This window comes from Pogona vitticeps, chromosome 7, assembly GCF_051106095.1.
Source record: "Pogona vitticeps strain Pit_001003342236 chromosome 7, PviZW2.1, whole genome shotgun sequence".
Classification (NCBI taxonomy): Eukaryota; Metazoa; Chordata; class Lepidosauria; order Squamata; family Agamidae; genus Pogona; species Pogona vitticeps.
Genome location: NC_135789.1, coordinates 12,081,586 through 12,105,363, shown reverse-complemented (window position 1 = coordinate 12,105,363; position 23,778 = coordinate 12,081,586). Strand labels below are relative to the sequence as shown.

Sequence of the window (23,778 nt, the reverse complement as noted above, 5' to 3'; positions counted from 1 at the left end):
GTTACACATCCTTACCGCCAATTAGCTTTTTTTCAGTTCCTTCCTTGCTGCCCTTCTGACTCCTAGTCTTCTTCTGATTTCTTGGCTGTCCTCTCAAATTGGACTGATGTCAAACTGAGATACAAAAACTACCTGTGCAATGGCCAACATTAATGTTGAGTAATCTTTCTGTGATGATGGTTTTCGCCTGCTTAACGATCAACCGCGGTTTCCTTCTTTTGCAACTCCAGCTTCATCACGAGTCGTTTCAAGTCACAGCTGCTTTGCTGTCTTTCATTTCCTTAGACGGTCGCTGAGAGATTGTTTAGAGTACCACAGAAAGCTTCTCTTTGCTTTCTCGGTTCTTCTCCCTCCGCCTGGCTGTCAGAAAAAAGTTGATCCCAGGACAAAATAACCAAGATGAGAAACAGGCAGATCGCTGGTATGACGAGAGCCAGAATGCGCTAGTTCCGTGTCGGTGATTTTAATTCTCTTTGGCTGGGTTGGTCATGTCCGCAGGGTCCAGAAACACGTCTCTGTGATTTGTCTACCTTGCATTATTTTTGCTTTGAATCTGTTGTCATACTTTTCTTTTCAGATGTCATGAGGTTTCGTTCTTTCTTAGATGTAATCCAGCCTGTTAACTGCCTGCCTGCTTGCTTCAGAGAGTTTCCGCATGAAAAGTAAAGGAGGAAACATAAACCTTTAGGAACGGAGGCCTTTTGGGTTGGAGGGGTGTGAGTTTCACTTTCTACAGGAAGCAAGAGGCCAGACCCCCAGCTGAAGACCCCCAGCCTGGGGGGGGGGACATGCTGGCAACTGCTAATTGATGGAGATACACAAGTAAGCTCCCCATCAGCATCTCATAGGGGCTGGATGGAGAAGAAGCTTCACATATAATATATACATTGACAAGTTGGTGATCCAATATTGCCCCCCCAAAAAAAATTTTGGGATTTTTCATTATCCCCTTTATCTTATTTCATTATAAAGCCCCAAGCTGCATCTGAAACTGAAATTCTGCATCATAAGAAAATGACTTTTTTTTAAAAAAAATAATAACCCAAAATTTTTGCAAGTCCAGTGCACTGCTGGGGCCCATTCTTCTGTGGTTTAGGCACAGAAATTAATCTCTTGTGACCAGCCTCATTGACTCAGCTGTCCACTCCACCACCCTCATTTTTCTCCATCCAGAATCTATTGAGGAACAGAAAATAAATAACGAAATAAATCAACCGCCAGTTCTGTCTGCTAAAAATACCAGAATTACAATAAATCCTGCTGTGTTTTTTCCAACATAAGAAGAGTGTTTTATTTTCACCTCCTTTTGCTTAATCCCTCCTCCACACTTCACTATATATAACTGTCTCTGGCATCTTCTAAAACATCCTGTAACTTTAAACCTGAGATCATATTTTTATGGATGGCCAAACAGCGTGGAGAGGGCGGGTCTTCCTTGCAGGGCCACTTCGCATGCCCACCCAGCCTTCAATTAAAAGAGAGAGAAAAAATGCTGAGTCTCTTCTCAGTTACTTTTCTATCACTGTGCCAATGCTCCTGAGAAAGGGAGGCTGCCGGGCTTTCAACATCGGCAGGAAAAGGAGGGCTGGAAAGCCGAAGCAAACTTTTGGGAGTCAAGAAAGCATCTGGCACAGCTGGATTGCTCAAGACCGGGGGCTCCTCTCCCTGCAAAAAGCAGGCGACAACAATCAAAGATGTCTATGAAAATTCAGCTTCTCGTCTTCCTAATAGGGAGCTTGTCTCTCTGCGTATTGGCTGAGGAAGGTAAGAATGCTTCTTCAATTTTTTGCCAGATGTCCAGAAACAGATGTAACAGGGAGAGGAGATGCCTGACTTTTTGCAAAGTTGCAATAAGGGATTTATTGAGTTAACATTTTTCTGGTCACTGTTGCTCCGAAAGAATGCTTGTGGGCAACTGTTTGGGGTAACCACTTAAAAACAAAACAACAACAACAACAAAAAACGAAAGAAAAAGGTTGAATGTGAAACAGATAAAAGGCATATTTTGCAATAACAGTTGACAATCTTTTGTGATCAAGGGAGCGGCACGGCTATAAATTCAGTAAAAAAAATGTTTAGTTTTACCCAGTCATCCTGTTGACAACGTTTGTTTGATTTCAGCATAGTTATGGGCGGGCGAAAAGGTTCATATTCGTTTGAGCTGGCGAATTACACTTGTTGACTTTGAGTAGAGGTCGAGAACATAACTCCATAAGAGCAAAAGGAAATGATTGGGCATTTTTTTAAAAAAGGCCTGATACAAAATGTGTATTCTTTTTCTGGGAATCAGCAGATTAAAAAAAATTAGGTCTTCTTCACTGAATAATAACATTTGACAAGCTGAATGTGTTGCTTCAGTATCTCGCATTGAGAGGGTGAATAATGCAGCCCAAAGTGCAGGCAGCATGGAAAGAGTAGCTTTGGGGAAAGGAAGAGAGAGAAAAATATAGCTTTGAGGGGGAATTCTGAAAGCGGGGAGTTTGTTATGCCGTCAGGGTGGAACTAACTTGTAGAGAGAGCCTCATGGTGCTTTCAAGGTAAAGGAGTCGTTTAAGGAGCGGTCACATCAGTTACACACACACACACACACACACACACACACACACACACACACACACACACACACCACGAATTTACACACACACACACACACACACACACACACACACACACACACACACACACACACACACACACACACACACACACACACCCCGAATTTCCACGCCTGAGCAATGACTTGAAAGCAGGTCTCCTTGTTGGTGCCTTTGTGCTCTCCACCTTGCTGGTTAAGACAGGGGGAGAGAGACCCCAACACGGCCCGGGGGTGTGTGCTTTGTATGCCACGGAATCATGGCAACCGCGGGGGAGGGCCGGAAACGGGTTGGCGAGAGGGAATGGACTGAAGCAATAGGACAGAACCCAGAGGCGCATCATACAACAACATTTGCCACAGGTTTCATCTGGATTTCATAAAAGCCATGCGTAAACTGGGGCATAACGCAAGACTTCTCAGCGTGACAGAGGCAGCCTGAAAGAAATCACAGCCATTGTCATTATTTTTTCACCTCAGGGAGCTTGGGCCACTCCAAAGATTCCAGTAGCCATAAAAAGGCCCATTCTTGAATCTCGGTGTGCTTTGCCTCCTTCCACAATACCCACTTAAAAACATTTATTACAATAACAGTTTTTTTTAGAAGAACTGGAATAGACCCAAGATCGTTTTTTAATCTTTTAAAAAAAAATTTTGGCCGTGTGGCGCTAAAGGGACCTGAGGAGGCTTAGGTCCATAGTTGGGTCCCTGAAGGCCATATGTACACACACACACACACACCACACACACACACACACACACACACACCCACACACACACACACCCACACCCACACACACACACACACACACACACACCCATTTAGATCGAAGTCTACTCATATGCAGGTTGCCCTGCTCACCTCAGCTCTAGGTGTGTTTTACATACATTTCCTTCCTTTGTTTTATTCCTCACAAGAGATAAGATGCTTGTATTCGTATCCCCAGGGAACCATATATAAATCTCGGCATCACAGGTACTGTACCTGGGGAAACAGGACCCTCCCCCCCATCACTGGCCAGTCTGCTTGCCACTCACTGCGCAGTGCGCATGGCTGTTGTCATTCATGGCATGCCAACTGCAGAAGTAGCCCAGCTGGCGCTTCCCCGCCTCCCCACACAGCCAGCCACTTCAGCAAGGAGGTGGGATGTCCTGTCTCCCCACTCAGCTGTTGAGTGGTTGGCTGTGCGGGGAGGCAGAGAAGTGCCAGCTGGGCTACTTCTGCAATTGGCATGCCATGAACGACAACAGCTATGCACACCGTGCAGTAAGCGGATTGATCGGTTCTAGGGGAGGGTCCAGTTTCCCACGGCGCCTATGCTGCCGATATTCATATCACTGGGGATACAAATACGAATACCCCACCTCTGTTTATCACAGGATCAGATATTCGGGACACTGGTGTTGTACAAGATTTGACACACACACACACACAAAATACATAATAAAACATTTTTCAAAAAAAATTGTTCAGTTAAGACTGCTCTTCTTGGTAAAACTGAGCAATAGCGCTTAAGATATCTACTGTGAGTAATAAGGAGCAATTAAGAAGAAGGGGAGAAGGCAAGAGGAGAAGGGGACGACAGAGGACGAGATGGTTGGACAGTGTCACTAAAGTGACCAAAATTAATTTGACCCAACTCCGGGAGGCAGACAGGAGGGCCTGGCGTTCTCTGGTCCATGGGGTCACGAAGAGTCAGACACAACTGAACGACTAAACCACAACAAAGAAGAAGCAGACTTCTTACTTCCCTTTCCTCTACAATGTCCATTCCTGTTTTGTGGGACAGACCAATTCCACAAGTATGGGGCTGCCACTGAAAAGGCCTTATTCCCCAGGACCCGGAAACCTTCTCTCTTTCACAGACATGGCTGCAAACATGGCCTCGGGGGCTGCTTGCAAGGGGCAGGCCAGCCGGGTCTCCTGCTTCTTGGCCGAGACTCCGTTGCCAGAATGTCCAGTTTAAGGGACCTTGGGGAGCAGAGATGCCAAGGATCGGAGCCTGATGCTGGCACTGGCACTGGAGGCAGTAGAAAGCAGGCCCACCTTATGGGGAGGTCCCAACACCAATTAGTGGCAGACCGTATGTACTCCAGGCCAGATTTTCTGGACTTGAACTTGGGCATCTCCAATTAATTGAGTCTCAAGTAACAGGAGATGTGAGAGACAGCCCAGCCTGCATCCAGATAGCTGTGTAGAACGGCCTCCAGCCGGTGTAGCCAGGACTGGCCTGCTTGGTGAGATGGGAAGGACAGACACGTGGCATCAGACCAAAAGTCTAAACTGGCCCAGCATCCTGTTCCCATAGTGGCCCACTGGATGCCTCTGGGAAACCCATAAGCAGGGCACAAGTCTAATAAGGCTGGCCGGCTGACGGTTCACCCAACTGGTTTACAAAGATACACTGCCCCGAGACTGAAGCAGAGCTTGCAAACGTCCCTCTTCTTTTCGGACTGCAACTCCCCGAATCGCTAACCAGCGTTTCCTGGAGGTAGTTAGTAGCCAGGCATTCTAACTAGTAGGCAGTGGGCAACATGGAGAGGCAGATCTGCTTGCAAAATCTGTGAGGATTAGAGATGGGCATAAATGGGAAAACCGGGGGTTCGTGATGGTTCGTGGCTAACCACAAACCACGAACCATCAGAAACTCTGCCAAAACAAACCCGTTTGCGGTTCGTCTTTTGGGTTTGTGCTGGGGGGGGGGCTACCTGGTCCTGCTGCCTCTGCCTCCCCTGCGGGCTCAGTGGCCAACCAGTGCTACTTTTGCAGGTAGCGGCAGGCTCTGGGCAGGGAAGCCGGGCCCGTTGCCTCCACGCTATCAGCTGGCCACCAGGCACAGAGGCAGCAGGCCCAGCTTCCCTGCCAAGGATAACAGGGAAGGGGCCACCCAGGTCTCCAGAGGGAGAGCGCTCCATCGCCTGGGAGCTGCCACCAAGAAGGCTCTGTCTCGTGTCCCCATCAGCTGTACTTGTGCTGGCAATGGGACTGAGAGGAGGACCCCCCCTCTGCTGATCTTCATTGCCCAGAAGGCGCCTATAGATAAGATTCTTCAGGTCACCTGGAGTCCAAGCTGTAGAGGGCTTTATAGGTAAATGAACAGCACTTTGAATTGGGCCCAGAAATGGACTGGTAACCAGTGCAGTTCTTGTAACAGGTGCATTATAGGCTCCCTGTCGCTGGCCCCAGTCCATCGTCTGGCTGCAGATTTTTGCACCAGACGAAGTTTCCAAACCGTCTTCAAAGGCAGCCCCTCATAGAGCGCGTTACGGTCATCCAAAGGGGATGCAACTAAGGCATGTGCCACTGTAGCCAGATCCGATGCCTCCAGGAATGGGCGCAGCTGGCGCACCCGCTTTATCTGTGCAAATTCACTCCTGGCCACTGGCGAGACCTGGGCATCCAAACTTAGGGATGAATCCGATAGGACACCCAAGTACAGACCTGAGTTTTCAGGGGGAGCGTCACCCCACCCAGCACAGGGAGTACTCCTACTCCCTCATCATGGAAGCTCTTCCCCCCCCCCGTCATTTTGCCCCCTGTTCATCCCTCCTTTATTGATCCCCTATAGGTGGGCACTTTTTTCATCTCTGGCTATGGGGAGGGGGTTTAATGTTATCTGTGGCCTATTTCAATGACAGGCTTCTATCCCTGAAGAGGGGGGTGAGGAAGCCTGAAGACCACGAAAACAGCCTTGGGGTGGCATGCAAGGTGCCACGGCCGTACTTGTTGCCCATCCATACACTTGGAAAAGCACGCCATGGGAATTTTTTTCCAGCTTCTCCTCTCTTTGTGCCAGCTGTTTGCTAGAAACAGAATCGTTCCTAGGGAGGACCGTCCATTTTGTCACAAGCCCCATGTTCCCTAAGGGGGCAAGCGCTCATCCGCAGTCAAGCAGGGCACCTCCACCCACAGATGCGTTTGAGGTGACCCCAAAGCAACCCTAGTTTCACGTGGCCCTCTGTCAGCTTTCATCGCTTGAACCTCTCAACAAGATGAAAGGCCAGGAGGAATGGGAGGAGGGCAGAAAGCCAGCGAGAAGGGACGGGAGTGTGCAAATCAAGAATGAGGATGCTGAATTCGTTTTCAGCATGTTTCCTGAGAGGCTGAGCCAAAAACCTGTTCTGAGCCACCCACTGCAACGTTTTATTTTGCTGCCCTTTTAAAGCTTGCTTTCTCTCGCATAGGGCCGGGGGGGGGGGGAGAGGACAAATGAGTTTTCAAAAACCGTAAAGGCTTCAAAACCTCTCATCACTTCATGGAACGGAGCGATAAGCTACCTATTTTCATATGTGAAAGCAGCATTAAACCAAATTTTATCTCCCAAGGGGGAAACAGTGCAAAGGGCTACAAGAACTTGCCACTGGGGAATACATGTCTTGGTACCGAGGATAAGGTTGAGAGGCATCTTTCACTTCATTTGCATTTTTAATGTCTCATTTGTCTTGAAATGAGGGTTGCTATAATTCGGTTCCAACTTGACAACACATAACTAACACTTATGCATAGGTGCACTGGTAAAACACTGGAAAACCAAATAGGAATAATTTGATTCATAATCAGTATTACATTTGAAATTGTAAGTGCTCACACAGGGGCTGCAAACTGTGTAAGTGCTCACACAGTGCTCACACAGGGGCTGCAAATTAATTCATGAATTCATACTGGATGCGATTTGAGTCACATGATAGCCCACAGCCCCCATTTCCCCCCTTCCTTCCTCTGGTCCCACCTCTGCCAATCCTTCCTTCCTCTGGTCACCCCTCTGCTGGTTCTTTTATGGTTCACTATGAAGCCACTTTCTCATTTAAAGGTTCACACATTTCTGAAGAACTTTTCTATAGAAAAATAACTTGGAAAGATACAAGACTACAGAACGTCAAATGTTTGAACGGTAGTTTTGCAAAATCATTCATACATCAGAATTATTCTATCACAGGATCACATCCCAATAGTTTAAAAATCATACCTGACCAGAGATGAGGTAAGGTAAGGTGAAAGGGTAAGGATTGGGAAGGGGTATGTTGTGGAATAATTCTGACATGTAAATTATGTTCCATGTTGTGGAATCATTCTGACATGTAAATTATGATGTAGTGGTCTGAAGCTTTACATGAGAAAACAGCTTCACAGCAAACCAATCAATCTGACGCTTACCGTACTTGACAGGATTCAGGACTAGCACCCGGTCCCCCACATTAGAATCATGGTGCTTTGCTTTTGCATGTCCCCCCCCCCCCCGAGGCCTGACCATCATGCCCCCCACTGCCTATCTCACCAGGAACACACCTGTCTTTACAAGAACGTATCACGACTAATTCTGCACAGGAAAAAGTCTGTCAAAATCATTTCATCTTGAATGAATAGGAGTCCCCCAGTGGCAGCGGGGGAAGAGAGCCGCTGTGACAGCAATTCTGATCAGCCTTTGTGTCATGGGGTCAGTAAGAAAATCTTCCTCATTTGCCCATTTTACAAGCAGAGCAAATCACACGGGATTTTGACCATCTAGTCTCACTCACTATCATGTGTAACAGGACTGTGGGATCCGTTCCAAACCACCCCCACCCCCACCACACCCCCGTGGATGCCAAGCAATGCAGAGCGATATACACTGCGGGTTCTGGTAAATACATTCTGGATGTTTTTTTTTAAAAAATATAGTATAGGCAGACAGTGGATAAGTGAATCAGCAGATAATAATCCCATGGATGGGACGGTACTACTGTACAGTATTTACATTCCATTGCTTAAGGAAGTGCACTTTGATCCACGGAAGTTCACAGTAAAATAAAATTGAAAGTCTTCAAACTGCTACAGTGCTGTATTTGGTTTGGGCATCTTCACAGAATCATAGAAAAGTGACATTGGAAGGGGGCCTACAAGGCCATCCAGTCCAACCCCCTGCTCAAGGCAGGAATCCAATCAAAGCAGATCTGCCAGGGGATGATCTAAGTTTGTCTTGAATGCCTCCAGTGTTGGAGCACTTACCAACCCCTGAAGTAACTGGTTCCACTTCCCTCCCCACACCTACCCTTGGTTCTTTGCCATATGCTGAGACAGATGAACATGGCTGATTCTTTGGAAATCACCATAAAAATAGTATATGTATGACCTCATTAACATGAAAGCTCATGAAAAACTCAGCAAAACCCCCCCAAAAATATTTAAATGACATGAAGTTCAGGAATCTTAGCAGTGACAAATTTAGCAACGGCTACAGTGAAATAAGGATTATTTTCTTCTAATAATGCAGGGACAAGGTCTTCAGAAAATCGCGTTTCCAAGAAATCAAATCAAGGTTTAATACAACATTATCTCGCATTTGTATATAAAGAGCAGGAACACCATAAAATATGAAAAGCAGTCGGCTAGTGTCACCCTGTGAACAAGCTCTGTCAGAAAAAGGTTGCCCTAAGAATCTTCTCACATCTCCCTCGAAGGGACAATATTCACATAGAAAATCTCTGCAGAACAGTTAGGTTGGGGGGGAAATGGCGTGACTGTCGTATGAACAGCAATATGAAAATACTCATTGCGCAACTCATTTAGGCACTAGCTGGATCCATTTGATGAATCTGCTTCCTTATACTGTATATAATCATGATTCTCCTTTGCCCATATTCCTAACTAACTCTTGTGGTCAACCCACAAGACTTCTACGAGCTTGCCATCCATTCATTTCCACCGGGAGGATCTGAGAGAATCTTCCCGTGACAGGACGAGAAAGGAGCCCTCAGAAAAGATGGTTTTCAGCCTTAAATCAAAGGCTTCCTTCCACACTCTCGCCTCGATAGAAGACTCGGCAAATTACACCCAGATAATCACATTTGCGAGCACCTCTTTCAAAGGGAAGAGAGGGAATAATCTCCTTTTTCTCGTGCTCCAGTTATCCATGCTGCAATACCATACAAAATCACTGGAACTGCTTCAACATTGAATGCTAATCATGCTCTGGAACATAATACCTCCTCTCATATTATAGAATTTAAATCCTCTTTGAGTCAGCACTTTTGCTTCGCACAAAATACAATCTTGCTGATGTCAGCAAGAGACATTTAAAGAAAAGGTCACTCCTAGGTAGAGGAAGTACTGTATTTTACTTGTTCCTGCCAATGACCACCTAAGAAATCAACATTCTTTAAGACCTGGGCAGTTGACCAACACTTTTCCTGCCTTCTCTTCATCCATCTTTTCTCAACTAAAGATGTGGATGCATATTCAACACTGCCAATTTTTTAAATATTTTCAGTGTGGTTCTAGCAAGGCTTCTTGGAATGTGCTTTGTAACGTTTTACTGACTTTTACATCATGCGAGAGGAATCTCAATGCAACGTGAGCACAATTCAAGCATCTGATTTCAATTTTAAAGTATTTTATCAAAGCTCATGTGAACCTGGTAATACATAAAGGGTTGACGACCAGAATAAATTAAGAGTGTAAGAGTATCTGGAAATGGCAAGGACCTAAAAGTTACGGCAACAGCCACTGCTTTGCTGTTGCTGTACTGTTTATGAAGAATATTTCTGTGTGACTGTAGCAGGATCAAACTCAGAAATGTACACATTTTTAGAAGTGGGACCTCCTTACATTCTGAAAAACATCCCCTTTTGTCAGAGTGTCTGTTTCCACTCACAATTGTATCCTGTGTTCAAGTCAGCTTTCTTTAAATGGGCTAATGTGCAAGTTTGACTGCCTATGTCCAAAACTACTATGGAAGAACAGAATGGGCTATCACCCAGCGTAAACCGAACACACACACAGAGAGGATTTATCAGTTTGCTAGAGAATAGGTGTACAGGAAGAAAACATTTCACATTTTTGTGTTTTAATATCTCTATAGAATGTGTTTAATATATGAAAATAGTACATATAATACACGCATCACATCTAATCAAAGATAAAAGAGAAATAATGGTTATACCATCTTCACAACCTTCAATTCCAAAAGGATAAAATAGAAATAAGATAATTATGGAAATAATTATGGAAAAGGAAGGAAGGTCAGAAAAAAGAAAGAAGGAAAGACAATGACAGAATAAAGGAAAGAAATAAAGAGAGAGGAAGGAAGGAAGGAAGGAAGGAAGGAAGGAAGGAAGGAAGGAAGGAAGGAAGGAAGGAAGGAAGGAAGGAAGGAAGGAAGGAAGGAAGGAAGGAAGGAAGGAAGGAAAAGAAAACAAGGAAGGAAGGAAGGAAGGAAGGAAGGAAGGAAGGAAGGAAGGAAGGAAGGAAGGAAGGAAGGAAGGAAGGAAGGAAGGAAGGAAGGAAGGAAGGAAAAGAAAACAAAGAAGGAAGGAAGGAAGGAAGTGAGAAGGATCTTGGAATGGTTGGATCTGAATATGAGCCAACAGTGTGACGCAGCTGCAGAAATGGCAAAAGATATTTTAGGTTGCATTCGTAGAAGTATATTATTCTCCAAACCTCATGAGGTACTAGTCCCCCTGTATTCAGAATTGGGTAGGCCTCGTGTAAAGTCCTGTGTCCAATTCTGGACACCACACTTCAAGAAGGATGCTGAAAACCTGGAGCAGGTTTAAGGGACTGGAAACCGAGCCCTATGAGGAAGAAAGACTGAAAGAACTGGGCATGTTTAACCTTGAGAAAAGAAGACTTGGAGGGAGATAGGAGAGCCCCTTTCAAAGACTTGAAAAACTGTCCTACAGAGGAGGGGCAGGAACTGTTCTCGATCAGGAAACGTAATAATGGGCTCAAGCTACAGGAAGTCAGATTTAGGCTGAAGATCAGGAAAAACTTCTTAACTGTGACAGAAGTGCAACAGAACCCTTGGGAAGTAGTGAGCGCTCCAACACTGGAGGCCTTCAAGAGAAAATTGGACCACCCTCTGTCAGTTCTGCTTTGTTTTGGATTCCTACACTAAGCAGGGGGTTGGACTCGATGGCTGTAGAGGCCCTTTCCAACTCAAATATTCTATGATTCAATTACATTTCACATTCTCCCCTCACTTAATACAGGTATGAATGTGTGCCATCAAATCATCTCCAGACTGTGGCATCCCTATGCATTATTGATTTCCTAATGATCCTGTTATTCAGAAATTTGCTGAACATTTGTAAATTAAAGATTATTAAATTACAAACTAACCTGACTGCTTCCCTGGCAACATGACTACAGAATTTGACTGAGCATTTGCGGCCATTTGTTTCTTCCTGTATGATAATTCCTGTGTTTATGATTTCCCCTCAGTGAGGGGAATATTTCTGTACCAAAGGTTACCATACAGATGTGTTTTCTTAGCCACCTTCTCGTTCTGATGTGATGTGCTGAGTAACAAGGGACGTGTGCGGGGTCTAGCTTGGTGAACTTTCGATGTCAGGAAAATGCTCCTCATTTGCTCTTTAGCAAATGTTAGAGAAACTGCAGACCAGGAGGAAAAAAAAAATATTTTGAAGGAAAGCAATGGATGAAGAGAAGGGTAGTTTGATAATGAAGCCTTTATTTTATTTACGCTTTGCCCACTACTTTCATTATTTAATGCAAGCAAGCCCACGCTCTAGCAGGAGCCACAAGCTAACAGGCTTGGCCCCGGTCGAAGTCTTCTGCGCTTTCTGCTTTGCACGGGAGTAAGCGGACAGGATCTTAAATTGGCAGCCTTGCATGGCTACAGGGAAGGAGGTTTAAAATCTTCCTCCCGTTTCTCCTCCTCCTCGAAGACAGACTCCTTTCCCCCATGAGAGAAGAGAAAGGAGAAACGGAGAAAAACATCTCGGCCTCTTTTTTCCTTTTTTTTTAACTGCATGGCGTGGTCTGGCTTTGCTAATTGCTTTTTAAACGCTGTGCCTTGTAATGTTGTTAGCTGGAGTTAATTAGAGCTTGACAGTTCAGTCATGTGCCAGCTTACTCAGAAGTCACCCCCACCGAGGACGGCTGCCTTGCCAAGAGGAGGCACCGCTTGCCCCCTGCCCAGTTGGCTTGGATATTTATTTATTTATTTATTTATTTATTTATTTATTTATTTATTTATTTATTTATTTATTTATTTATTTATATCCCACCTATCTGATCAGGTTAGGACCACCCTAGGCGGCTAGGATAGCTCTCATGTGATCCTGGCCTGTTTGTCAACGACTCACAAAGCCCACGGTTTTCCTCCTGGGTTTTCAGTGGCTCAGAAGATTCTGCCCAAATCGGAGATTTCCATGCTTCTTTCCCCCGTTCCTCAATGTTTATTCTTTCATCTGATGCTACGTTCTCCCGAACGCAAAGCGTAGTCCCTGGAAGGATACATCTCAACCTGGCGTCCCCAGATGTTCTTGGACTAAAACTCCCAGAAGCCTTCACTGCTAGCTGGGCTGGCCAGGATTTCTGGGAATTTTAGTCCATCTGGGGACCCCCGGTTGGGATACACTGGTCTTAATAAAAAAAATTCTTATCTGCCTGTGGATTTTGAATGTTGTGTCAGCCATGAATGCAAGACTGGAGTCACTGAAAGGTCCCCCCTCTTGTAACTGTGCATTTGGTTCCCCCCCCCAGGTGTAGAACTTTGCATGTATCCCTGTTGAATTTCATTCTGTTGTTTTCAGCCCAGTGCTCCAGCCTATCCAGATCATTTCGAATGTTGTTTCTGTCTTCCAAGGTATTAGCAGTTCCTCCCAATTTTGTGTAACCTGAAGATTTGATTAGCATTTTCTGCAACCCCTGATCCAGGTCATTAGTAAAAATGTTGAAGAGCACTGGGCCCAGGAGTGAGCCTTGGGCTACCCCACTTGTTAACTCCTCCCAATTTCAGGAGGAACCCCTGATAGGCCCTCTGGTAAGTAGGATTCTGTAACCTATGGTGTATCCACCTGTTCTACCCAGCTATCTAACGAGTTAGCTTGCTAATCAGACTAGCAAGGGGAATCCATTAAGCAGTTCCCTGCTCCAGCAGACCCCCATCACACAACTCCGTAGTCATCTAATTGTACACCCTTACCAGCAGCGTAAGGCTGAGCATAGAAAGGAGAATCTGGCAGTGTTGGGTGATCACCCTTCCACTTGCGTAATGCGACGTGGATGCCAGCCAGAAGAGTGACATGTAAGCAATGCCACTTTCAAGAAAATTGGTGCAGAGTTATGGGGAGAGATGGACTGAAATCACCTCCAATCATGATGAGTAAAGAAATCCTCGGTATGTCAACTTTATCGGCTCATGTCCGCACATCCCTAACGTGGATTCTTTCCCGTTTACCTTCGGCAGGTACACCCCTAACTGAAGAAGAAACAGCAACTGCCGATATCGGAGATGGCACAGCGTCCGAATTTCCAGAAGACTCAACCCAGGTGAGTCTCCTTCTTAACCATGGCTGGTAAGGTAAAGGTAAAGGTTCCCCTTGACAATTTTTGTCCAGTCATGTCCAACTCTAGGGGGCGGCGCTCATCCCGCTCTTCAAGCCATAGAGCCAGCGTTTGTCCGAAGACAATCTTTCCGTGGTCACATGGCCAGTGTGATTTAGACACGGAACGCTGTTTACCTTCCCACCGAGGTGGTCCCTATTTATCTACTTGCATTTTCATGCTTTCGAACCGCTAGGTTGGCGGGAGCTGGGACAAGCGACGGGTGCTCATTCCGTTGCGTGGATTCGATCTTACGACTGCCGGATCTTCTGACCCTGCAGCACAGGCTTCTGCGGTTTAGCCCACAGCGCCACCACGTCCCTTTAACCATGGCTGACCCACATCATTTTACTGTCTGAGACAGAACAACGATATTATATATTTTTAATTATCAATTCTTGTACATTCTTTTTTAGCAGTTACTTCGATTGTGAGGGGGAGGGTAAGGAAACTGGCTGTAGAGGAGTGACATTCTTTTTACGGCAGATACAGTATTTAAAACTGAATTTGACTTACCCCCCCCCTTTTTTTTTAACATATAACCCCAAAAACAAAAATGAGAAATCCTCCTATGTTTAGACTACATTTCCCAGAGTGCCCCATCTGGCATGAGTCCTGACAATGTGAGATAATCTGGCAACATTTGCTATTTTTGCCGAATAAAAATATGCAACAGAATGTGATATTCCCCCTTTCAGGAACTAACGACTACAAATAGCGTCTTGTCAACCCGGGGCGATGCTGAGAACTCCACGGACTCAAGTATTCCAGGGATTTCTGATGGTATGATGTGCATCTTACTCTGTTTTGCATGCTTGCTTAAATATCTACAGTCCTTTTAAAAAAAAAACACCCCGATTTATGCATGTGGGGTATTATTTCCGGGTCCATGATTTCAAATGCCAGGAAATGGCCCAACAATTGCAAATAATTTGCCCAAGTTGCCAGCAGAGAACACGAGACTAAGCTTTAAAGGGCCAAAGCCAACCTGAACGTTGATGACACCAATGTCAGCAGTCAAGATGGTCTGTAGTTGTAGCATCATATGTATATGTGAATTGCCCCTTGATCTGACTACAGATACCAAATCATGTGGCAACGGCTGTTCTAAATAAACCCCAGGCTTCTCTTCCAATTTCCAAACGAAAACTGTCGTAATTCATAATGGGCAGAGCTGTGGAAATGTTGTGACAGGAAAATAAAAAGTTCAGGAAGTACTGCTTGAATTCAGGAGGCTGGCATCACATATCCTTCAGACCTGAGGGGCCAGGGCCGGACTCCAATAGCCGAAGTGAATGGTAGGGTCTTCCCTCAGTCGTAGCTCTGAGGGAAATACTCAAAGCATCGACATCAAATCCACATTTTGGCTACCCTCCCATCCTTCCCAGATTAAAATCAAGGAAAGGTGGGGTTTTTTTTAACCAGAACATCTGTAAAACTCAAAGGAACACAAAGAATGGCAGGACTGTAATGTGGGAAGCACCTCTTAAAATGGAGGGAACCCAACGGACGTTTAGCCTCCCCCCCCCCACTGAGAACTGGGTTATTTGGACGTCATTTAAGAGGCTACACTCTGGAAGTGGAAGAGCAAAATGGGAACCTAAGAATATGGCACAGGTTCTTTGCAAGCGCACAGGTAGATTTACACCTATGTCAGGGCACGCCATGCCCTCCCACAGGTACCATGGAGAAGGCAGGCAGTCTTTCACGTAAACAGATCCGGAGCTTTTTAAGGGCTTTCAAGATCACACCAGTAACTTCTAATTAAGAGGCCGTCACCAGGGGCATAGACTGATAGTGAGAGGAAGAGATTGGTCACTGGACAAACGTGTTTTTTTATTTACCAGCCAGCCGCAAACTGGCAGTTGCATAATTCATATGCTGATACATCATATTTTAGTTAGTTACATGCCGTCAAGTTGTAACTGACTTCTACCCCTAATGTGACCCTAATACGGGCTTTCAAGATGAGATCTTTAAGGGGTGGCATTACTTGTTCCACCAGCCCCTAGTGAGTTTCTGTGGCTGAGCTGGGATTTGAACCGGGGCCTCCAGAGTCCTGATCTGTCACTTTATCCACCGTTCCACACTGGACGCCTGCAGTATCATATTAGGAACCCAAATGAACTATTTAACCTCTCCCGGATTGCTCTGTCACCTCCTTGGCATTTTCCTGGTTCCAAACCAGCCCGTGGCAACTGAAGCCAAAGGCAGCTGAGGTCATCAGACAGGAGGCATGTCTCAATTTAAACTAGCGAGCGGCGGCAGGTGATTAAGTTGCTTTCTTAGCTAGCGGTAATCCATCTTTGAACATTCGGGCATGCTAATGAGCCTCAAGCCACTCATGAAACATGAACCGGGTGGCATCACACCCTATTTCCTCCGGAGACTGAAGTCATTTTCGTGTTCGCTGGACGGCAGCCACAGAGCAGCTCCTCTGGAGGAGTCACGGCGGACTATTTAGCACCGTGACACAACACGACAAGCGACCTCAAGCCTCCCTCAGCAATAGGTGTGAGGAACACGCTCTTCCGTGGGCAGTTGTGCCACGAAAAAGACTGTGGTGGCCTTTTCCTCCAGTGATGGAGCTGAAAAGAAACTGAAACCACCACCGACTGAATCCAGACTTGAAACCTGTGGCCTCACCGAATAGTCCCAATTAGAGGACACTGATTAATGTGCACCAGTGGCTCATTGATTGATTCAATAGGTCTCCCTCTGAGAACTGGACTTAGATGACATCTGCCACTTTTTCTTGGCTTTCTAGACACCGGCCCTTCTTCAAAAATTCATTTTTCTCCTTTTGAAACAATAAAATAATTTTTTAAAACCCCTTTTCTGGCCTGAAATCACCCACGTTGACAAAGGTCTGCTGGTCCCTATTATCTTTCAAAACGAATTGAATTATTTCATAGCATGCAGATCCTTAAAATTTGGCTCAAAAATCTGCATTTTTAAAGTCAGAGTTGAATAATTTATTTTGTTTTGTTTTGTTTGTCCCGTTTGTGTCTTTCTCGCCAAAAGGGGACTCAACGTGGCTTACAGTGTTAAAAATAGAATTTAAAAGCACAATAAATTATACATTTAAAAAAAAAAAACACCCTATAGCAGTACTTAAAATACACTGAATGATTAAAATCATTTAAAACTTTTTTTAAAAAACAAACTCAACTAAAAACTGGCATTTAGGGACTCAGTTATGATTGTTTTTAGCCTGCCTTGAAGAAGTGGGTCTTCAGTTGATAAAACGGAGGGGGCCAAGCTAACCTAAAGGGGTGCATCTCATAACCTGGGAGCAGCCACAATCATGGAATCATAGGATATTGGAGTTGGAAGGAGCCTATAAGGCCACTGAGTCCAACCCCCCATGTCCTCTTGAAGGCCTCCAGCGTTGGACCGCTTCACCACCTCCCCCTGAGGTCATGAGGATTCCAGTGTCGTACTGCTCTAACAGTTAAGAAGTTTTTTCTGCCAAAATCTGTCTTCCTGTAGCTGGAGCCCATTATTACATGTTTGAACATTCATACCCCATTTCTAAATCAGACACCCCACCCCACATTCATGCATCCCATAGCTCATGATATGGCCACTGAGCACTTTATACTCAAAATCAAAATCTTCCTGAAACAAGACTTTTTGATTGCATAAGACAGGAAACCGACAGACTATTCATGTTTTTCCCTTCAATCTCTAGGTCTGGTAATAAACGTGATCTAGAACAGAATGTGCCTAACTACTTACGTAAGTGCTACAGGGAGGCAGTTTTGCACATTCCTTGTAAACACATTCCTCCTGCATTCTTCAAGAGTGACTCTACCTTGATAAAGTACTGCATTGCATCGGTTACAAAATTCGCAAAAATTATTTTCTTGGACTCTCCTTGGACTTCCCGTTTGAAACATCACACCGAAATAAATTTAATAGTTTAACAGCCGGCGGCATGACAACTTGAAAACAGTTTTCTTTTTTGCTTTTGACAAACCCAGTTTACATGGGTAACTCGCTGAAATTACATGGGGGGCGTAAGTCTGCTTTCATTCCTGAACAGTACCGACTACTTCATTTCTGTAAGGAGGTTGTTTCTCATGTTGGCTTTCTCTTGCCTTTGGTCTTCCTTTAGAACTCAGGCCTTTCTGTTTTCGAAATGTGAGCCAGAATCGCACTGCCCTGCTCCCTTTTACACAAAAGTCCACTTCATACGTGATTCCGTTTTTTCAAAAACTTGCATAAGGAGGGAATCCAGTAGTATCTGCCACACCCATTTCAGCAGGATGATACGTATCCCAAGTGGTGCAACAGGCAGGCCAGAAATCTCAGAATGCTATGGCTAAAGTATTATGCTGTTTTTACTGAATGCTTTGAATGTGATCTGAAACAAAGAAACAAAATCTCCCATTGATACTGGTTCAGTTCTGACACCGCTTTTCAAGCATGGAAAGGCCCACTTTTTGCCTGCCTTACACATATCAAGAAGCCGGTCAGAAAAAAAAAGATGTGGCAATCCTAGCTCACAGAATCATGGAAACTTAGAATGGTGGATTTAAAGGGGCTTATAAGGCCATCAATTCCAACCCCTCTGCTCAAGGTAGGAATACAATCAAAGCACATCCGACAGGTAATTATCTAAGTTTTTCTTGAATGCCTCCAGTGTTGGAGGGCTCACCAGCTCCCGAGGTTACTGGTTCCACCGTCGTACTGCTCTAACAGCTGGGAAGTTTTTCCTGATATTCAACCAAAATATGGCTTCCTGTAACTTGAGTCCATTATTGCGCATCCTGCACTCTGGGATGATCGAGAAGAGATCTTGTCCCTCCTCTGTAGGACAGCCTTTCAAGTATTTGAAAAGGATTATCCTCTCTCCTCTCAGTCTTCTTTCCTCAAGGCTAAATGGGGCCAGTTCTTTCAGTCTTTCATCCTCCAAGGGCTCGGTTTCCAGCCCCCCCCCCGATCATCCTTGTTGCCCTCCTCGGAACTTGTTCCAATTTGTCAACATCTGTCCTAAAATTCAGTGTCCAGAACTGGACACAATACTCAAGATAAAGCTTAACTAGGGCTGAATAGAGGGGAACTATTTCAAAGGATTTGTAGACTGATCTAATACAGCCTAAAATAGCATTTGGCTTTTTTGCAGCCATATCACACTGCTGGCTCATATTCAGCTTGTGATCTAGGATGATTCCAAGCTCCTTCTTGCTCGTAGTATTACCGAGTTAAGTATCACCCATCCGATAACTGCATTAGGTTTCTTTCTCCTGTGCATACATGCCTTTGTACTCGTCCCTGTTAAATTTAATTCTGTTGTTTTCAGCCTGGTGTTCGAGCCCATCAAGACCTTTTTAAGTTTTGTTTCTGTCTACCAGAGTATTACCTATTCCATACAATGCTGTGCCGTCCACAAATCTGATTAGCATTGCCTGCCCTCCCTCATCCAGATCATTAGTAAAAATGCTGAAGATCACCGGGGCCAGGACTGAGCCTTGGGGTCCCCCACTTGTGACCCTTCCTTTCTAAAAGAGAAAGCACAGACCCACCTTCTTTCCTCCTCCTCTTGAATTTCCCAGGCAGAAGAGACAACCGCGTTGTGTCAACACCCACTTCCAACTTTTTCCCATTGGAGTTTTGGCCGCATCCTGGTGCCACTGCCTTGGTTCTTTTCCAGGCTCCTCTCTGAGGTCAGGGACAAAGAGACACAGTCACAGCCACTCACATCTTCAAAAACATACGTCATTCATTCATTCATTCATTCATTCATTCATTCATTCATTCATTCATTCATTCATTCATTCATTCATTCATTCATTCATTCATAGAAAATGCTAGTGTGGCTATAGTGAGTCATCTCATTGCCCTTTCTTATGAACAGGGATTCAGTCCCTGGGGGCCCTTACACATTAACAACAAAATACCCCAGACATATAGTCACACACAGCAGAACAAAAGGGATTTCTTTAAAAAACACAATTCTACTCATTTTTTTTTAAATCCCCTTGCAGTACTGTAGCTGCCAATGAACAATAGGAGCAATTCCAGGTGTTCTTATTAGGCTATACAGCTCTAAATGGCTTAGGACACAGACAGTTAGAGGTTCCCTTGAACCCATCCTAGCTTATCCGATGTCAAGATCAGCTGAGAAAGCTCTGCTTGTGTCACTCAAGAGCAGCATGTTTTCCCAGAGGTGGCTCCCTACTTATGGGATTCCTACCTGTCCAAGATCCATTGGCTTCTTCATTTTTTCCTAACAACAGTGATGATGATGATTACATGCCATTGGCTCAGTGCTGGCCACCCTCTCCGGTGACTTCCAGGCAGAGAGTCCTCAGAAACGTGTTACCATTTCCTTCTCCTGGGGGTGCTCTCACACATGATAGGTGGCCCAGCACCATGCAGGCTGGTGAGCACCATCCAGAATTGAACTCTCAACGTTACCTGTTTGCACAAGACTTCCAGAATAAACACATACTCCTCTTTCTTTGCTGCTTTTAGCACATACGAGTTTTTTGTATTTGTAATCTGGGGAGAGTGGGGTTTCTTATCCCACATTTATGAAGAATGCCTATTCCTTGTCTTGCAAAATGGTGTGCTGCCTTGAATTAATAATAAAACGGGTCCTTCGCACTGGTGACCCAAGCCATGCTTCCTTAAGGCACCTGGGAATAAGATGTACAACATTTGCTTCTGCATAAGGTGTTCTAATTTTTACTCCATGAGAAAACAGTCAATTGGCCACCTGTTTTCCCCTCCAGATGGTTTGGAAACAGCTACGCTGGCGGGGATTATCATTGGCATCATCGTGGCGATTGGCGTGGCTACCGGGATCATCCTTGCAATTGTGAAGAAGGTGTCGGGCAGGTACTCGTAAGTACTTCATTAGGTAGGTTTGGGGAGTTGCCGTATGACGACATGAATAGGATCTCAGTTCCCTATCTTCTTTGCAACCTGAACCTTTTATCAATATTTGATACGGAGCAATGTAGTCGGTCAATTAAAGAATTGATTTAATAAGAGAAGCAAGATAAATCAGAGCTAGGAAATGGAAAATAAACTATATTTTTCAATTAAATGAATGGTATAAAGTGGTTTGGAGTATAGTTATTGATGATGTATTTACATGCGATATCGAAGTAAAGAGGGGACTGTTAAATAAAAACCGTTTCATAAATATTAGGGGTAAATGATTGATTTTGTATTAATAAAGGGGAAAGGATGTGGCCCTTCCAAAGAGAACAGGGGAGGGACTGGGGCTCCCTAATGGGAGGGCAAAGTGTTATAGGTGAAAACAAAGCTAAAAAAAGTTTACAAAAGTAAAACACACACACATACACACAAAATGGGATGGCAACTTAACTAATTTATATATTTTTCAATGCAATCTTCTGTGGACAAGTCCACTTCATCAGACCTAAGACAAGTGGCTATACCTCCAAATGGTTCTGGACCATTTTTATAGAGGTGCTTTTGAGGTTTTTTTATAATCTCTCCCCCCCCTTGGATTTGTATGTTTATGTTTTATGTTTGCTAATAAATTAAAAACAAAACAAAAACAAAACAAAACCTCAAGGGACTCCTGTGCTCAAAGCAAGCTAATTTGCCATTTCCAGCGGGGGGGCGGGGGCGGGCGAGCGAAGTCCTGCTACGACAACCCATACACCGTCAGCCCTTAAGGACCTTCCTCTGCTAATCTTGGGCTATATATAACATTTATTTCCGTCCCAGGCAAACGATGTGTAAAGTAACCTGATTGAGCCAACTGAGCTGAAAAATATTACATGACTCACGCCCCAACCCCTTTTCTTGACAGGCCCTAAGGGGGAAACTCACATCAGGCAAAATCCACATAAACATACTTTGCCACCTCCTGTTTGAGCAACAATCCCCAGGTACTAATTGTGGAAGAAAGCCACGGAAGTAGGATTTGCCACCGATCGGACGGACGGAGGCCTCCCCGGCCCATGGACAAGCCTTCCTGAAACGAGGCTTTCTCGATATGCCTACGAGTGGAATTTTGCTCACCTACGATAAATATTTTTAGATGTTTGCAGAGTAGGAAATATTTCTAAAAGGAGTGCAACGCAGAGTTCTACGGTGTTGTTCCCGGGTCATTTTCTTTTAAAAAGTTGTTCATTAAAATTTATGGGACACCTGTTGAAGCCTTCTCAGCTTCACAACCTGCCCACGGGATTCCTTCGGCGTTGTTTTTTTTTTTTTTCTAAAGCAACGGTGCAGTTAAGCATGGACTCTGGCTAAGATGTCTTGGGCCACGCTTAGAAGAACGAACTCGAGTTCTCCTAAAAGCGTCAGAAAGATCTCGTCACATCATCGCGTGAGATGAACCGTTGGGGGAAAGGAGACAGCCGACATTGAATAACTAACTGCACTACTGTATTAAAAGGTTGGGTATGTTCTTAAGTCATAAAGATATGTGCTTATTGGAGAAAGGGGACTAAAACAGGGTGTATTATATGATTAACTGGAAATGTTGAATTTAGAAACTAAAATTCCATTGTCAGAATAAAGAATGTCCAAAGCATGCTTGGAATACCCTGATTTTGAGATTTTTTTGTGTGTGTGTGTGTGTGTGTGTGTGTGTGTGTGTGTGTGTGTGTGTGTGTGTGTGTGTGTGTGTGTGTGTGTGTGTGTGTGTGTGTGTGTGTGTGTGTGTGTGTGTGTGTGTGTGTGTGTGTGTGTGTGTGTGTGTGTGTGTGTGTGTGTGTGTTTTTTAAAAAAATTCAAACAATTGCAAGGCCCTTTCTGAGGCCAGGTTGTCAATGCAAGAGGAGAGGGTAGAAAAGTTACATATAACAAATCTAGGATGAATGGCCATGAAAGACCACTGTAAAAAAGCATTATCACAGCATTCCAAAAAAGGATACCAGTATCATTGGTGCACTCCTTTTTTCAGATATTTCTTTCTGAGCCTGTACCATAGATAAAAGGTCTTTTTGAAGGCTCCTTCCTCCAATATTATATCAGAGCCCATGGCTGAAATCCAATAGTTAGTCCCAACTAGATCAACATAGGTGTTGACTCACCAAATTCCCATTGATTCAGTGGGCCAACTCCAGCTGCAACTTACTACTGGATTCAGGTCAACATCAAGATGATGTATCCTTGGGCATGGGTCAACAGATGGTCTCACCAGAGGGCATAGTGACTACAGCCAAGAAGACCCACATCATTGCAACTTACTTCTTCTTCCACTCCTGGAAATATTAGCCTTAAAGCTAAAGCTTTAGCATGAATGTTAATTTTGAAGATACATTTATTTTAGAAACAATTGTGAATTCAATCAGTTTTCTTGGTCAAGTACAAGCACCTTGGAACATGACTGAATCAACAGCCACGCAACCGAAGTCAAGAACAGAGATGTTCTCCGTAACCAGTCAATTCAGCCCATCTCTCAGCCTGTCAGAGGGCTAGAAGCAAATCTTGAGTTACAAAACAAAAATGAGGTGACATGTTCCGGAGGCGTTGGCTGTGTGTCAGGAAAAACAATGCAGATCCTACACAGATCTATTCTGCTACATTCATGCGCTTGAACCTTCACTGAAAAATGATGCCCAAGAGTCCCCTTCTGTCCTAAAATAATCCCTGAAATGGAAAACCAAAGTAATTATTTTCACACCGCATGGCATGGCTTAGGCTGCAACTAGATGGTCAAATATCATGGGATTTGCTCCGATTATAAAATGAGTGAATTGTAGGAATTTTTTAACTGACAACATGGAGAATGTCTACTTTTTTCAAGCCGAAAAATGTGACCGGGCTTGGTTGTGATACATTGTTGTAAAGATCGGAGCACGTCTGTAGGTGGTGTTTTGGTGATTTAGGGACTTGAAGTGTGATGGCCAGGACCGGA

The 23,778-nt window shown here is 44.6% G+C and overlaps 1 protein-coding gene across 4 annotated transcripts; it reads left to right on the top strand.

The window, feature by feature from the left end:
- Positions 1-1,388: 1,388 nt before the first annotated feature.
- On the top strand, positions 1,389-22,449 carry PDPN (podoplanin). Of its 4 annotated transcripts, none has more exons than XM_072977810.2 (5): positions 1,389-1,764; positions 13,786-13,868; positions 14,621-14,705; positions 20,666-20,793; positions 22,135-22,449. In XM_072977810.2, the coding sequence occupies exons 1-4, from the start codon at positions 1,695-1,697 to the stop codon at positions 20,779-20,781; spliced, it is 354 nt and encodes a 117-aa protein (XP_072833911.1). In that variant the 5' UTR covers positions 1,389-1,694; the 3' UTR covers positions 20,782-20,793; positions 22,135-22,449. The 4 variants fall into 4 exon arrangements, with proteins under 4 accessions (XP_072833911.1, XP_020636878.2, XP_072833910.2 ...); XM_020781219.3 differs by having other exon boundaries at positions 21,721-22,449; XM_072977809.2 differs by having other exon boundaries at positions 1,462-1,764; positions 20,666-20,777.
- The last annotated feature ends 1,329 nt before the right edge of the window (positions 22,450-23,778 follow it).

Coding starts and splice junctions, on each gene's coding strand:
- PDPN (XM_072977809.2), top strand. CDS start 1,695: ATGTCTATGAAAATTCAGCTTCTCGTCTTCCTAATAGGGAGCTTGTCT. Junction 1,765..13,785: donor CTGCGTATTGGCTGAGGAAG/GTAAGAATGCTT, acceptor TACCTTCGGCAG/GTACACCCCTAACTGAAGAA. Junction 13,869..14,620: donor TTCCAGAAGACTCAACCCAG/GTGAGTCTCCTT, acceptor TCCCCCTTTCAG/GAACTAACGACTACAAATAG.